Here is a 17,894-nt window from a genome sequence, read left to right on the forward strand (position 1 = left end):
GCTGTATCAAAATGTTTAGTGGAAGGAAAATCTGTGTGACACCTTAGGAGAACTGTAAGGGGAGGTCCATTTAAGAAATTAGGGGAGAATATCTATGAGTGGGCTACAGATGGACAGACGTATTCAGAACATCAGCCACAATTGTATTCAGTCACTCCTGGAGCAGAAACAGCATCAACAGTTTCTGGGACTGGACTGGGTTGTTGCTCAGAGGTACAAAACCCTGTTTATATGTGATGTATGTAAATTATGTACTTTATTTGGATTTAACTAAGAAACTGAATTACAAGTTTTTATTAGTCATTAAACCATAGTCTTAAAAATTAAAATTAAAGTCAGAAAAAATGTCACTTTTTAGGAATATGTGTGCAATTTACTTTATGAATGATATTTACTGTAGTACTTTTGGTGGTAATGTTCTAACTGAATTACGTTTATTAAAAATTGCCCTGTGTGGTCCATCAACTTTGAAGTGTTTGCATGCATGAACTCCAAAAAGTTCAAAAAAAGAGTTGGAATAAGGATGAAAAGAAAAATATTACAGAGCTCAAATTCTTTAATACCTTCTGTTCACTTCATGGCATTCGTGTTTGGATCATCTTTATCTATCGATCATTCTGCTCCAGACAACCTAAATGTGCACACACAAGCAGCAGGGGCGCAGCGCATGCGTCAGATCTCCAATTACGCAAATACGCAGATAAAAATCTCCAAATTAAAAGGACGCATGTTGCTGAAAACTAAACCAGACGTGAGAGCGAGGTAGGAAACGTCATGTTACTTCCACCTTCCATCACATATTGTGGGATCTCTTTTTGATTGGGAGGCTGCGGACTGATTCAGACGCCGCTGAGGAGGACGGGGAGGCGGAGTGATCCCTCCTGCCAGTTAAACCAAGTTCTCCCTGGGACCTAGAGCCCACACTGCTGAAGCGTCGCAGGGGATGAAGACGCACGGATTCTGCTCTCTCATTCCGACTCCGACTTAAGGATATTTATCATTTCTTTGCATTTTTTCCTGGGCGAGGCTCTAATTAACGTTATAACAATCCTGACCGCTGGCTTTCTCTGATCTCCACATGTCTTTTCCAACCATTTGTACGAGAATCGGGTCATGATCACATCGCCCTTGGTGTCTGTTCTGAGAAATAGCACGAATCCAGCGTGGGAGAGCGGCTCCTCGGTGAGGGAGAAGGGAGCAGCGAACATCAGCCGACTGTCCGTCCACCACTGCGTCTCTCCCGCGGATCCCTCTCGCCAAGCCGGCCGTCTTCCCATCAAGGTGCTGAAAATGCTCACCGCTCGGGCAGGACACATCTTACACCCGGAGTACCTCCAGCCTCTGCCGTCCACTCCAGTTAGTCCCATCGAGGTAAGCATTAAAGCAAATTTAGGGAACGGTTGTTTTTTGTTGTTTTTTTTTTTGCGCACAGGAAAGTCAAGCTTTCCGATGCAGGTTTTGTAGAAAAATGTTGCATCAGACTTTTAGGTTTGTTGTTATTCGCTTTAAATATTTAACTCTGCTGTTAAATTTGGAATAACCGCACATACTGAGAACTATTTAGCAAGTTAGTGTCTCTAAACTAACGTAAGCTTTAATGTTGTGCAAGCCTTCAGCACATTCTGATTAGTTTGTTTAGTTTCTCTTCGAGATAACTTCATGCGCAGTGCGTAAAATACGCAAAGCGATCGTTTTTGCTGTCCTGCAAACATTTGCATGTTGACGTGTTGTTATTCGTTTGTTACATCTTTTTTTTTTATTATTATTATTATTTTTCGCAGCTGGATGCAAAAAAGAGTCCGCTGGCCCTTTTGGCCCAGACTTGCTCTCAGATCGGCAAGCCGGACCCCCCGTCCTCTTCCAAGCTTTCCTCCGTGACCTCCAGCGGATCCAGCGACAAGGAGGCCAAATCCGGTCCGCTGAAAATGAGCGACATCGGAGCCGAGGACAAGTCCAGCTTCAAGCCCTACTCGAAATCTTCAGAGAAGAAGGACTCGTCGAGTAGCATCAGTGGAGATAAAACTGGTTTCCGGGTGCCTAGCGCCACCTGCCAGCCGTTCACGCCCAGGACAGGCAGCCCCAGCTCCTGCACCTCCGTGTCGCCTCTACCGTCGGAGGGGAAAACCGGGGACAAGGAGGAGAAGAAGGAGTCTGATAGCAATAAAAGCGGCACGACTGATGGCAGCGGAAGCCAAAGGATAAATGGAATTACCTCTGACGACAGCACATCTGGACCCAAGGCTGCTACATCAGACTCCACATCTGTAACCTCCTCCTCCGTTCTCGGATCCGGACTGGTAGCCCCCGTCTCCCCCTATAAGCCGGGACACACAGTTTTTCCTTTGCCACCCGCGAGTATTTCCTATCCTGGAAGTTTAGCGGGAGCGTATGCGGGTTACCCGCAGCCGTTCCTCCCGCCCGGAATGACGCTGGACCCCACCAAACCCAGCAGCCAGCTGCTGAGCGCGCAGTTCGCGGCCGCCAGCTCGTTGGGCTGCAGTAAAGCGGGGTCGAGCCCCCTGGCTGGCGCTTCTCCTCCGTCTTTAATGTCCGCCAGCCTGTGCAGAGACCCATACTGCCTGAGTTACCACTGCACCAGCCATCTGTCCGGTGCGTCAGGCGCAAACTGCGCGCACGACTCAGCTCTGAAGTCTGGATACCCGCTCATGTATCCAACACACCCCCTGCACGGTGTGCATTCCTCAGCCCCGTCTTTCAGCGGACACCCCCTGTACCCTTACGGCTTTATGTTGCCCAACGACCCGCTGCCGCATGTTTGCAATTGGGTATCTGCTAACGGACCCTGCGATAAGCGCTTCTCTTCCTCAGAGGAGCTTCTTAGCCACCTGCGGACTCACACCTCCTTCGCCGGGACGGAGAAGTTTATATCCGGGTACCCAGGCTCCACCACACTCGCGAACGCGGCTGCAGCCGCTGCCATGGCCTGTCACATGCACATCCCTTCAAACGGCAGCCCGGGCAGCCCCGGTGCGCTGGCCCTCCGGGGCCCCCACCACCCGCTCGGACTCAGCAGCCGCTATCACCCGTACTCAAAGAGCCCTCTGCCCGCTCCAGGGGCCCCGGTTCCGGTGCCCGCGGCGACAGGGCCTTATTACTCCCCGTACGCCCTGTACGGGCAAAGACTGACAACAGCCTCTGCCTTAGGATACCAGTGAAGTCGGAGAATTACACATTTATAACAGATTAATTTAGGCCCAATGAGTTTTATATTGGGACTGAATCCACGCCGGGATCAGTGTATTTATTTGCGATAGCTTCAAGCGTGACTAAAATAAAAAAAATATTATAATATACATTTTATAAGCCTCAACGTGCTTTCTTTTATACAAGAGATGTTTGTTTATAGTAAATGTAAATATGATTTTAAATTCTGAATCAAAACTTAATTGTTGGCGTTTTAAGTTTTAAAAACATGAGAAACTTACTACTTCAGATGTTCAATGGATTTATTTTTGCAGAGGCAAATGTTGCATTAAGCCCCATATATTGATCGTCAAACTGCCTGTTTTTATCTTTAGTGTTTTACTTTAGACTTAAGATTTGATTAAATTAAAAATAAAATTAATTAGGCCCAGTCAAGCTCTGGAGAACACATCAATATGTTTTAAGTTTCTCTGATTTTATTATTTATACATATGTATATTAACATTTTTCATTTTACATTTTGTCAGTTTTAGAGTGTATTTTCAGAAAGTCAAAAAAGATCAAAATAACAAAAACCAGTGTTTTATATCTAAATTAGTAAAAAATAAAATAAGTGTGTTAAGTTATGTATGCAGAAATACACATTTGGTGAAAGCTGTTTTTTTTATTCTAAAGCTTCAAATGTGTTTTAATAATTATTGGGTTTTTGATTTTTGCTTAATTTATATGTGAATTGAGGCTGTAAAAGGAAGGTTAAAAAAAATCCAATATTAAAGAAAAAAAGTAGCAACAGCCTGGATTTTATGAGCTGGTGTCAGGCTTGCGCCTTTATTATAATTGAAAAAATGCTTTAAACCAAAACAAGATCATTTAATTGTTTTTTTTTAAAGCAACAATTAACCCATTAAAGTAATTACAAGTATATTACATAGACAAAAATGAAAATACTAAATTACAGATTTTTAATGTTTTTTGCACAGAAAATAACTTTCTTTTTTGCTCTTCACAGATTGCCACAAGAATTAGAGACTGATTAGCTACTCAATAAGTGGGGCTATCTGCTCCAATAGAGCCAGCAGTTAACTACTGAAGCTTGTAGTTTGTAAACTGTACGTTTCTCTTGGGTTGGTTGTCTCATTACTTATTAGTGGCACCAGGCAGGTGCAGTTCTGTTGACATCACAAATTTGACCAGACAGTGTCCATTTTATTTTGTGGTACTCAGAAAAATGGGAGGCGAGGAGGCACTTAGCAAATTTTAAAAACTAATAATCAGGCATTTAGCAAAAAGCTGAGAAGAACTGGCACAACAAAAAAATAAGTGAAAATCATCCTGTTTCAAATTTTTGTCAAGAGCCAAGTTGGAGTGGGATACCACACACACACGCGCGCACACCCACCTACACGCACACACACACTCAAACTTAAAAAGAGCCATCCTTCGTATGATAAATTTGTTCTCGGTTGTTTTGCAGTTTGAATTATTAAAAATTAGAGAGCTCTTAATACCTTTACTGCATTGATTACATACAAAATAATTGATAGTAATTTAAATGATCACTGATTCAAATGATTTTAAAATTGCAAAACGCATTAGCTGAATCCATTTCTAAACTTATCTATGTATCTGCAGGAAAAAAGCTAGAATTTAATAAAAATAACTTCTTTTTATTTATTTTTTTTACTGAGACTTAATTGATTACTTTGGGGACTACCAACACCTCTAAGTGGTTGATTGTCACAAAGTGTCAGAGTATTTAGTTAATTAGTAAATACTTGTACAATTAACAGCAAAAGTAAACCATGCACCTTCATCATCCTGAGCTTAACGAAGGAATATTTAATTTAAAATGTTTCACTGGTGAAGAGTAATTCTCAGAATAAAGAAGTATTACAACCAGTCAAAGTTTTAAAGCAGCAGTACCTACATGACTCATGGAAAGTGCAACTGTAGCTCCAATATGACTGTTCTTAAATGTTGGATCTTGAAATATTTCCCAACAGCTGAATTATATTTTTGTGAGTAAAGGAAATGTTTCAGAGGTTGTTTTCTGTCAGCTGACTTGCAGTGTACAGCAATGGGTGGGGGAGGGGCTGAACTGTGCTACTCCGTGCTTCACAGAGCTGAGAAAATATGTGAGAATCTCGTTAAAAGGATTTTGAACCAATTGATGGTTTGAAAAAAAGCAAACACTGTATATCATGACATATGTATATTGTGTATTTTCAGCAAATCTACTAAAACCCTCTGAATGGCCTTCATCTTACTGATTATTGACTCACCTTAAGACAGACAAGCTTCTAATATGACTGAGTGGCAAACCTCGAAACCAAAATTTACAGCAACTCAGATGTAAAATGTTTCCAGAGCTTTTTGTGATTGCTCTAATGAGGCTGTGGAGCGCAGACCTTTAACAAGTTAATCAGTCCCTTAAAACAAATCAGCTAAATCAAGCCAACAGTGTCATTATCCATCCTCAGTAAATCAGACTGTTCTCCAGCAATGAGGGGAAGAAAAAAAAAAAAAGAATCGGCGCGGTCAGACGTCGTATTCATCAAACCCGCCCATCCGTCATGCAGATGAGGCCCTAAACATAGCCTGGTGATAGATGGCAATAAAGCCGCGATTCAGCACTGCAGCCAGCCAGCCATGAAGCCGGCGTGGGTCATAGACGTGATGCATTCCTTTTTTACTAAAAACAGCACCATTAACATGATGTGAACAAATGGGGCAGAGATCTCAAGAGGCATTTCTCAGAGGTTAATTGATGTGTGACGCTGTGGTATTGATTCACACATGAAGCAGCAGATAAACTTGTCAACTATTTATTCTGTAGATTTTCCTCAAATCCATTAAAGGGATAAATTATTTTTAAATTTAGCATTTGAATGCAAGCATGTGTAGAATTTAATTATCTTAAAGTGAATATTTACATGGTAGTTCTGGCTTGTATTACATTTAGTCTGGAACCATTTATTGAATTAAGCAGTTGATGCTTCAGAATCCATGTTTTAAGTGTTTTAATGAAACAACTTTAGATCAAACTGAAAAATGTATATATATAAGAGCTGAAAAGCTACCAATAAGTGTGCACAGAGATAATGCCAATGCTATTTTAAATTATAAAAATGCAAAAAAAGAAAAAAAAAATCTCACCCCCAAATTATGTTTTTATAGCAAACTCAATCTAAAGAATTATTTTTCTTTAAGTCAATATTTACTTAGTTTCTTTTCAAGATGCATCTTAAGTTATTTGTTTGGTAATATTATTTTTCCATTTAAATCAATGAAGAGTTGTTGACACGTACATTCATACACATTACAAAAAATGAGCCATATGTGTGAGGAAATTAGCCATTATTTATTAATGTCTATAAGTTGGCTATGATAGAAATTTTTAGCTGTATTTTTAGTCTTTATTATCTAAATTGATAGAATATACCAAATATATCAAGTCTTTCTAAACTTAGGTTATTAAGACACATACATTTTCCAACAAAGTGTAGAAAGAATCTTTAATTTAAGTACAGAAATAAGCAAATATGTTTCTTTTTTAATTAACTTTTCATTACTAAAAACAAGTTTAAACTGTTTGCAGGCCATTGGGGAGGAAAAACTTCACCTGTTGAGACTTGATGTAACAGGACTGCAAATGATCTTTGGTCGTAAATTATCAACTGTTCTGTAAGTCTATAAGTTGGCTATGATATGAGGAACACAATGTGAGACGTGGACAACAAATCACAGGTCTTGAGATGATTTTCAATACGTAATCTTAAAATTTACGGAATGATTGATGATAGGTTGATCGGTTTCTGACAGAAGCTATAAATTGATGCATATTGAATGATTTACTAGTAATTGTAAGAATACTCTTATGCTATTTTACATTATTCAACATGATGAATAATGTAAAAGAAGCAAGCTATTTGGGAAGAAACAAGCACTTTGTAGTGAAGAGCATTAGTCTAATGTTATACTAAGAGCATTTGATTACTTTCTTTAACTTCATCTCGAAGTACTTCATAAAAAAAAAAAGGTCAATTTATCCAATCAAAAGATTCCAATTTATCCTAGTAATTAAACAATGCAATAAGTTAAGTTTATTATTGGAATTGGTTTGAAAAGCAGTGGATTGCAACGAGTCATTGACTTGCAGGATTCACTCCTACTGGATGAGTGTGGAGCGACAGCAGACAATCGCTTGTGTTGTGTCATTGACTTTGCAGCTGTCTCTCCCACTGAGCATGCATGTAGCGACAGTGGAGAGGAAAAACTCCCCTTCAACAGGAAGAAACCTCCAGCAAAAAATAAATAAAACAAAAAAAAACCTCCACCACTTTATGTATTTAAACACAACAGCATGTAGCTTATGCACTCTTTTAGTTTGATAAAAATGTGACAGAAGTTTAATGCATAAATGGGGAAAATCTTGCAACTTCTTCATTTTCTGGATTGAACGGGTAAAATTTTCTCTTTTCTGTGTTATAGACCGTAGAGGAAAAGAAAGCAACAATCAGCAAGTCGGGACCTCAAGGAAAACTGGAAATCAGAATTCTCCAGGAATCTTATTAAATTACAATATTACTGAAACTTTCAGTAATTCAGTTCAAGAAGTGAAAATTATACAGAATGATACAGTGCTTCTGTTTAACTCGTTTATTTTCTCATTTCTCATTTTGATTTTCAGCTAATATGAAAAAAATAATTATCTGAAAATCAGAATATAATGTAATACCAACAAAAAGTTTTAAAATCTTATTTTGTGATCACATTATGGCCTACACAGTCCTAGGAAAGATTGTTTACATGAGTCATAGCACTCCAGACAAGGAGGGTATACAACAAAAGGTCACTGCAACAGAAGATGCCTGTTTGCAGACTGCTGTACCAAGTATATTACTGGAAAGTTTAGTGGAAGAAAAAAGTGTGCACAAGCAAAAGGGATAAGCCCATCCCTGAGAGGAACGTGAAACGGAGCTCATACATAGACATGCTTGTCATTCAATTCAATTCATAGTCAAATTTGTTTGCACTCTCGGAAAAGATGAGTGAAAAGCAAGCCATGAGGCCCTTTAAAAAAAACACTAGTGGTATAATTGTTAGTAGCTTTTTAGAACACAATTATACCAGTAGGCCAGTTGTTAGACCATTGAACAATGTTGGTTTTGTGACAAGTGAACAATTTCTGCGTTGATCTTGGCATGTTTTTAATCAAACATCATTGAGGTGGGACTTAAAACTGTCAGCAGACTGAACACTGACAACACAGTTTTAGCTTTTTGGTTGAGTCCACTATCCTATGCTAAAGGACTCATATAACCCATACAAAGAATACAACTGGGTTGCAAGAGGGTTTGGGAGAAACCCAGGCCCACAGAATCACAGATCCTTCGCTGTGCTCTAGCCTCTACCCTGAAATGAGTTGCACAGTGCTATTAGTTTTTATTTTTCTGAGTTTCAGTTCAACTTAATTAAAGGTCAACAGGGGCCAGAGCCACATCACGAGTTTCTACTTAAGAAGTTGCTGTTTATTCCATCACCTTAGTGACTGTTAAACACCATCAATCTTTCTGCTATTTGTGGATCTAAATGTCAGTTACAGCTATAATATGCAACAATATTCAGCTTTGTGACTGCTTTTTACTGTAGCGTGAACGCAATGTGCAGTTTTCCACCTGGACATCAACAGTTCAGTGCAAAGCAGTTCTTTACAGACATGAATTTTTGTTAAAAGTGGTAGTTTTGTCCCAGCTGGGGGCCATGTGTTTCTCCGTACGTGGCCTCTCGTGAATAAAGGCCGAGGACATCGCCAAACCAGTGTTTCCTCTCAGAAACGCCTCTGGTTCTGTATGAAGAATCATGTTTTCCATATGCACGCGATACATAGATCAACACACTTTCAAACACTTGTCACTGATGTTGCAGTCGCATAATGAGTTTAGCACCCTTTTGTCAGTAATATTAATGATGCAATCACGGGATTTCCCCCAGAGTTACACAAACATTTGCTGCTTTGAGTAAACCTTCCTCTGTGCTTATGTTCTCTGGAAAAGCAAGCAGATCTCTGTTTATAGACACAAAGGAGGGGTGGGGGAAAAATTATGACCTTTTGCATGTTCACTCGGCTGAAAAGCGTGTCTTCCATCATCCGGCGAAACATGCGGTTTATTTTCACTGGAGAAAGGCTTTTCGCTTCTCCAAACAAGACCCCGAATTTATCATCGGCCCATCATTTCCTCCCTTTGACGGCGCAAGTAAACGCCAGGAACGCAGAGTTAAAGCTGGGTTTCAGTGAGCTGCTGACCTTTGGAGCTTGTCCTCTTCAATTAATGCTGCATCATAAAGCGGAGGAAGTAAGCTTGGTATACGGAGATTATCCCAATGTGAAGAACTCAGTGTGTGCAAAAGCCATAAAGCTATCCGATTGGGAAGCGCAGTGAAGGGGTGGAGGGATTTTCTTTTTGAAGCGAGCTTGTCAACACACAAAGCAAAGGAAAGAGCAACAGTGAGTTAAACAGTGGGCTCTTGTCTTTCAGCGCTCGACATGCCCTATAATTTAAACACCGCTGACAGGGGCCATTTTGAAGCCTGTCATAGGCGGCAAACGTTTTGTCTCCGAACGTCTTGCTCACAGTGAAGTCGACTCCTGCTACAGTTCAGGGTGATTAATGACTTATGGCCTTATTGTGTGGAGGTGGCTAATTAACTACAGGCTGACTGAAGAGACACGCTATAAAAACCCGGCTCTGATAACCCCCAACTTTTTCCTTTTCCTTTTTACTTGGCATGTGGAAGCTCTTACTGACAAATTTGCAAGAAGCAGACCAGCGTTGAGTAAGATGAATGGCCTCTGCGAACGGTAAACAGCCTTTAATTTAGCCGTGTTTAAATGTATGACACGCTGGTATTGTGCTTCTTTGCTGTTCGTGCTCTCAAGCTGGGAAACGCGGCCAAACATCCCCCCTCCGTCCCCTTGCTGTTGGGTTAAATTTAGGCTTGGCATATTCATGAAGGGAGTTTCTTCTGGCAAACATGTGTTCGTTGCCTCTTCAAGTTTTCTGCAATCTCTTCAAACTGACATCTAAAGACACAGACAATCAATTTCTTTAAAAAAAGTAGCCTTAAATCACACCAAGCAGGGGGAACATTTTACAGAGGTTTTTGCAGTATTACATGAGCACATTAACTACAGGCCGCTGTGCCTTCAAAAGCATTTCTGCATGAAATCTTGCAGATTTTATCAGGTTGCAACCACAAATGTCAATTTTACTGCTGTTTTGTGTGATATGCTTTGCTTTGAGTTGGTCTAACTGTGAAATGGTAGGTAAATGTATGTATAAAGTTTCTACTTTATCCTAAAGGTCAGATTTGTAGAGTTGTCCTGCTAATATAGGTAAAAATGCCCAAAGGGTGCTGTGCGATCAGCTACACAGAAAAGGGTGTAAACCATTTTATTTTTATGAAAATGGCGTTGGATAGCAACTGTTAATCATAAGAACTGGAAGCCTTTGGTTTACTCAAGGTTTTGCAGTAAACACTTTTTACAAGATAAGAATATTCATATACTTCATGAATACGTAATATGCAAGATCCAATCAAATATCGTATTATGGAGCAGGTACGCATCTAACCATTAGCAACCATGGAGATAATGTCCGACTGTCATGTAGCCTACTATGTACGAAAACTAAATAGTAAGCATCTAGACTTTTGCATGCTACTGAGTCTGGTCAGGTGTAAACACCGTTTATAACAGTGGCATAAATCATGTCGTGTGAATTCAGGCAGATTTGATCAAATCAACAAACACGTCAGGAGGGTGAAGGTTTCTAAGCCAACTATTTCCAACCTTTGTAAGTAGGTGTTGTGCTACTTCCACAGACAAATTAGCTCAACTTGAACAAGTAGAAGCCATATTGACAAAAACTACATGGGAAAACAATCACAGTCGCTTTGTTAAATACTTTAGTCCCTCACTTCCAATCATATGACAGAGTTGCAAAGGGTCAATATAGTTCTGATTTAGCGGTACCCCAGAAGGAACTGGGACGTCTGGGGCTCTCTCCTGAATCTGTTGCCCCTGCAACATAATCCTAAATAAGTGCAAGACAATGGATTTATGCAAAAGTAATTTGCATAGAGGTCCCAGTGCAAATTTATGCCATGTTTTTCAGATTTGTAAAAAAAAGTTTTTAAAAACTATCCATCTTTTTGTTTCCACACTTTAATTACACAGAATGTGTGTTACATAACTTCCTAATAAAAACACGTGGAAAAAAATGTTTGACGTTTGAAGCTGCATGAATATGTTTGTATTCATACAGCAACTGACATATGGTCTTCAAATTATGTTAGCAGCCTTTTTCCCCTTTGATAATTAGATTTGCTAACTTACAGTCTTGCCATGTTCGCAGTCAGGTCGACAGTCTAATAAAGTTACAATCGAACTGGTGCACCTCGCTGAGTCTGACAGCTTTAGTGCCAAAATTATTGCTCGAACCTCGATGAGGAAATTAGCTGTGGACACAACTCGGGGAGGTTTTTTTCCCCTCCCAGGGTGAAAAATAATATTTACCACTGGAGTGACAATGATGGAAAATGGGGAGAAGAAATTCCCCTTCACTAAAGATGTATATGAAATATGCCAAGTGGACCCAAAAGAGTGAGGGGGGAAGCACAGTACCAGCTGGTAGAACATTACAGGTTATGGACATTTAACTTTCCTAAGTCAAATATAACATACTGCTGTCCATTAATATACAGAAGGGCCTGCAGAATCGAGCCTGCCATCTGGTTGAAGTGACAGAGTAATCTACAGCTTGTAATTATAGCTGAGGAGCAGAGTTTCTCTTTAATCTTTTCCAGCTTTCGTACAACAGAAAAAAGAGGAAAGAAAAATCCATCTGCACCGTGTAGCAGATCATTTTTCTTTAAGACAAATGGGTTGTTTTTGTATGATCCAAAATTAGATCAGCAGAAAAACAATCAATCTTGGAAAGGGCCTGGGAAAGGTATTAAGATTTGGATTCTGTTTTTCTTCCTCTTGTCTTCAACATTTCATCTCTCACTTTCTTTGCCTGGCTGGACGGCCATCAGCATTCCTCCCATGATGCTCTCTGCCATCACTCAACATACACTCGGCTAATGATGAATATGACAGTCGGCCTTAATATAGTGATCAGTCCTTAGCTTTTGCTTCCCCTGTGGCGTTCCACAAACAGATGGTGACCTGCGAGAGTCAAAATCCACATTGAGAAAAAAAAGAAAAGGACAAAATACATTATGTCATCCTGCCTGCAAATTAGAAAGATGATATAACTGTCAGATGCCAGCTTCCTGTGGCAGCAGACCCCTCCTCCCTCTTCCAGTTACAGGAGGACTGATGCTTTCACTACACGACAAAAAGGGAAATGGGTGCATGCTTTTTTATAGGAGACCTGTCTGTCAGCTGGCTCTAAAGTCATAACAAATCACCGGCACTCAGCTGAGGCTGAACATTCGGGGCGTCAGGAGGAAGACGGATGACCCGAGGCTTTTTGAAGTGCTCTGGCAGTTCAGATGGCTCGGCAGCGCTGACAGAGAAATATACACAACAGAGCAACCAATAATGAGAACATTAAACATTCCAGCCACCTGACAGGCTGACAAAAACAGCCTGGCCCCATATCAATCATCCTCCGAGTCATAACCTTGACAATTAAGTCTCCTCTGATACTGCCCTGTTATACCTTCTGGGCCCTCACGGCAGAGAGTGTCTCCACTTATGTGTCTCCACTCCTTTAAGGCTTTAATCAGATTCCTTAATTCTGATTGATAAAGATGCAGGAGAGAAAAAAACACAATCAATTCAGAATAAGTTGTCGCTGCCCCGTCTGGTTTATTTCAGCGGACTCGCTGCTTGGTGGGGGAACTTTTCCTTTAAGTCAGTTTTTAAATTATGATTTATTAAGTAAAAACAAAAGCAACCTGACCCTATGTGGAAATAGAATTGCTCACTAATCTGAAAAGCTCACCGAACCAGACTTGGTGAAAACAATCAAGTCAAGTTTTTGTGATACCTGATAGGTCGCATACATCTGAGCTCATGGATTCTGGTAAACTATTCCTTGAAGAATTGTTTTAATTCAGCCACAGAGTTTTCAAGAATAAATATCCTGTTTATGGTCCTGCCACAAGATCTCAATTTGATTTAAGTCCAGACTTTGATTAGATCACACAAAGACTTAGGTGGGTTGACTGACTTCATTTTCAGGATTTTCTGCTCTAGAACAAGTTGTCCAGGATGTAAAGCAGCATTCCAGATCATTACACTTCCACCATCATGTTTTACTGTTACTCTTGTTCTGAAATGTTGTTGGTTGTTAGTGAAGGTGTATTGGGACTAACAAATTTCAAATACATTCCATTTTTGTCCCATTAGTCCACAAAACATTTTCTCAAAAGTCCTGGTAATTTTCTGGCAAATGTTAAAACAAATTGCATTGTTGCCCAGTATATTTTTTATAGTTAAATCTAGAACACTGACCATAACCTACACAAGTTATACCTTCTGATATGCTACGTTAGCTGCACTTTTCTCTTACAGACCACAGACTATTTCTTTTTATGTCGGGGATCATAAATACAGACCTTTGTGGGTGTTTTTTGTTCTCTGAAGTGGGTTTTGCTTGGGCTCTCTCCAATGAATTGGAGCACTTTTGGGCCAATTTATTTCTTCTCTTTTCTGTCTGGTCTTATCCCCTCCCAGATTTTTCCACTCTTGCTAGCTTTGTGTTTTGTAATTGTCGCAGCCTGCGCTGGCTTCTTGCACCAGAGGCAGTCTGTTGCACCTTTAATTATTTAGATTAATTATGTGATGGCACCATCCCTTTTCCCACAGTTATAAAAAAAAATCTGTTCTGACACGGTAAGGAAACCAGACTCACAATACTGCTTGCTTAACATATCAGGACAGGACACCTATAAAAAGGAAAAAAGGTATTTCTTATCAGTTAAAGAAAAACATGCTTACACTGATGTTAGATTATTTTCCAGTTAAGTGCACCTCAGTTAAGAGCATTAAAATGAATCGAGCATATGTTTACAGTTCTGCCTCCTCAAGTACGTGTTTTAAGGACACCCTGCAGGCACTTGGAAGCTATATAAGTGCTTACAGCAGAGCCAACACATTTCAATAGGTGTAGATCAGCATTACAAGTCCTTCTTTATGACCATTTAATAAGGTTACATCCAAGCATGTATGTGGAGAAATGCCAAATGTCAGATCTAATAAAATGCTTTTGGAGCGTTGATTATTAAAGAAATTATTATTACCAGAAATTTTTTGAGCCCTTGATTCCTTTGGCTGACAAGCTTCATTGAGATGCTGATTCCAGCAGGACTTGGCATCAAACTGCCAAAGGTACCAAAAGCTGTCTTTTTGGTGGTGCTACTGTGCTTGAGTGGCCATCAGACTGGGGTGACCTGAACTCCATAGACAATCCAAAGGATATCGTCAAGAAGAAGATGAAAAACATCAGACCCAACAATACAGAAGACCCAAAGGCCGCTATCAAAGCAGAAATAGAAATTAAACTTTTGACAAAAAATATTGAACCTTTTCACTAGAAAAAGTGCATGGAAAGTACTTCTACTTTCCAAGCACAGAAAGACAGACATACACAAAGTGTAGCAAAAGCTCCACCAATAGCTCCATCAGAGAAAAAAGACTAAGTTAAATACAGAAGCACTATGCCAGGTGTACTTTCTATGAATAAGAAAGTACACATGCTTTAGCTTTTTACGCTAAAGCAGAAAAATCCCAGCGATTAGCTACACCTGAGAAAGACGCATAGCTAAAGAGTAAATGGCAAGGTGTACGTCTAACTGAATGAAAAACAAGAGAAGCATTGTTAGTAGCAGCAATATTATTCACAAACAATAAAAGAATGATAAGGAGCAACTTTAGCATCATTACCAAAGAGGCATCTCAGAATAACCTACGCTACACATAAGTTGTCTCAAAAAGGAGAGTTTTAAGTTTTCTTTTAAAAGCAGACAATGTGTCTGTCTAACAGATAAAGGCTTCAAATCTAAAGCAGTAGGTCATGCTGTCTTCACGCTATCCACTCTTAACTATGTAGTTAACATATGAGAAATGAGCCATGAGAAATGACATTTCCCTTTTGCCTTCACACCTGTAGAGAAAAAAGCAAAGCGAGTGACAGAAGGATGGATGGCAGAACCTCAAAACTACCGTATTGCCTTCTCATTTAGTGAAATGGAAAGAGCTGGACCGATGATTGTTTACAAAACCTACCTGAGATGGAGCAGTGGAGCTCCAAGCCCTCAGGATGATAAATGACTTTGCTAACCTTGCGAGACTGCAGACCCAAATGAGGACGGAACTAATTGCCATGCGAAACACTTTGGCATGAAGGAAAAGAAAATGCAGGCACGCCACTGCCAAAGAAAAAAAAAAGGGGGCCATTTGCTGCTCTGAACTCCAAGCGGGCTTTTGCTTACAAGAGTTCAGTTGGTGTCCATAAATCATGGACTGCTTACAGCTGAAACTACCCTTAGTCATCAACATGCAATAGACTGAATGACAGATTCCATCCTGACTACATTAGTCTCGGATTCAGGGGGTGGGGGGGAGCTTTTTTTTTTTTTTAATCTCCCTCCATCTTGAACTCATAGGAAATGAAAACCATCTGTCCAACAATTGTTATGTGTAATGTAAAGCTGGGTTTGTATGAGAAAAAGACACAAGAACTTACAAGTTAGAAAGGGCAAATGTATATACACGGTTAAAGAAAACGACAGCAGTCAACTCGAGGTATTTTGGGTGTTTGATTTCCTCCAAGTATTGCTTCAGACACGACTCTGTCCGGGGGCTGTGATTTGCAGCACATTCCTCATTTTCAGCTGACAAAAGAACTGAAATGTGATTCGGTGTTACGCCCACACAGATGAGCCCAAACTTTATAGGTGTACTCAGTTGTGGTTTTGATTTCTAGCATGTTTGACCCACACCAGACAATTAAGTCACCCTAAACAACAATGCAAAACAGAATAAGCATTCTATTTTGCATTAATACCAATTTCTTCATTAACAAAATAAGTATTTAGAGTGGACCAAGTGAAGGGATTGAAAAACATCCATATATTTTGAGAACACCACTATGTATGCGAGTAAAAAATATTCTATATATATATATATATATATAAATATTTCAAATTAGAGAAAATACTTCATGAGGCTAGTAAAATATGCATGCTTTGATTCAGTTGTTGAACAAGCTGCTGAAAACCTGGTTCCCCAACACTAAAAATCCACTCCACACATACCAAAACTGATAGGCATTCAAATCTGTTTGCACAACAACAATTCATTACAAATCTAGCCTTTATGGAAGAGAAAGAAGAGTAAATTGTCATGGAAAGAAAGCCATGACAACTCCCATGTGCAGTTTGGCACAAGCTATATAATGGACACATTAATCATGTTGGAAATTCATTGTGTGACAGAAAACTAACCCCCCTGAGTATACTATCCCCTTCATGAAGCATGGTAGTGGTGGCATCATGATCTGGGATAGAGACATACCCAAAAGACTTGCAACTCCAAGAGAATTAACAGGGAGAATAGAAATACACACCATTCTTCAGTTTTGGTGCTGATAATTCAGGGTCTTGTATAAGTGAATATAATTTATGCAGATGACCTGAATTAAGTGCCGAGGGGCAGGTGAAAGAGTAAGGGTAGGCTATGGTTAACCTAGGAGTCCTAGAGTTGTTTTGTCTACATGTTTTCCATGGATCTAAGCCATATGGAAGTCTGTTTTAAATCACATGCTCAAAACAAATGATGTGATACAACCCTAACTCTTTACTTCATGGTAAAACCCTCATACCAAATGCATAATCACTGAATTATTTTCCTCCAGAGAAAGTCTTTAACCCTCGGTCGAGTGCCAAATAGGTAATCAGCATATCTCACACTACATGTCTTATTTATTATGAGTCCTGCAATTACCTCGCACAAACTGCGACTCCCTGGGGACTCTTTCAAGAAACATGTAATTAATGTAATTTATAAAGAGTAAATCCTACAGCTACAAGCATTTGCAAGGCAAATGTAACAGCATGGTTAGCTGTTTAAAGGGTTTCATTTGTAATGCGCAACATAAAGGCCAGAGTGTTTTATGCTCAGATGGCTTAGTAAACATCAAAGAAGCGCAACAAAGAACCTCATGTGGGCACGGAAAGCAGCACAGCAACGAAGGAGTGGCTGCAATATACTGAGCTGCAAAGTGAGCTGTGGTTTTTAATAACAATGATTTATATACTGTGCAGTGCATGCATCTCAGGAGTCGTTCCTTAACAACAGATTCCCTGATGAAATCTGTTGTCAGTTGTGCGGTGGGTTTTTTGTGCCCAGCTGCCCCGAATGCCAAGACAATATTTGCGTTTTTATTAAAGCAGCATGTGACTCAAGTTATTCAGCTGCATAGCCTGCTTTTCATGTTGGACAGCTGAAAACTGTTGGCCTAATCTTACAGCAAATATGTTAGGTGAACAGATGTTGTGAGGTCAGCCTTTAGAGAGAAGGATTTATAGACTGGAGTGAATCAGAGGCCAGAAGAGTAAGCCATTTTTGGTCTTGATGAATTGTATATTGGAGGTAGCAGATTTTTCTGAAAAATCAACTGCTAACCACAAAGAAAGTCAGTTAAACTTTCTCT

General features: G+C 39.8%; 1 protein-coding gene and 1 long non-coding RNA gene across 2 annotated transcripts in view; one reads left to right on the plus strand and one right to left on the minus strand.

The window, feature by feature from the left end:
• The window catches only part of LOC103481474 (uncharacterized), a 98,603-nt gene that overhangs the window by 65,419 nt on the left and 15,290 nt on the right, over window positions 1-17,894 (minus strand). The gene's annotated exons all lie outside the window — the stretch shown is intronic.
• LOC103481473 (zinc finger protein 503) lies at window positions 731-3,314 on the plus strand. Its single transcript, XM_008436942.3, has 2 exons — window positions 731-1,371; window positions 1,782-3,314. The coding sequence occupies exons 1-2, from the start codon at window positions 1,114-1,116 to the stop codon at window positions 3,174-3,176; spliced, it is 1,653 nt and encodes a 550-aa protein (XP_008435164.1). The 5' UTR covers window positions 731-1,113; the 3' UTR covers window positions 3,177-3,314.

The sequence above is a fragment of the Poecilia reticulata genome, chromosome 19 (assembly GCF_904066995.2).
Source record: "Poecilia reticulata chromosome 19, P_reticulata-male-v2, whole genome shotgun sequence".
Classification (NCBI taxonomy): domain Eukaryota; kingdom Metazoa; phylum Chordata; class Actinopteri; order Cyprinodontiformes; family Poeciliidae; genus Poecilia; species Poecilia reticulata.

What these genes read in the sequence shown, in the direction of transcription:
- LOC103481473 (XM_008436942.3), top strand. Translation starts at nt 1,114, where the DNA reads ATGATCACATCGCCCTTGGTGTCTGTTCTGAGAAATAGCACGAATCCA. An exon ending in CTCCAGTTAGTCCCATCGAG is followed by an intron (nt 1,372 to 1,781) that starts GTAAGCATTAAA and finishes TATTTTTCGCAG; the next exon opens with CTGGATGCAAAAAAGAGTCC.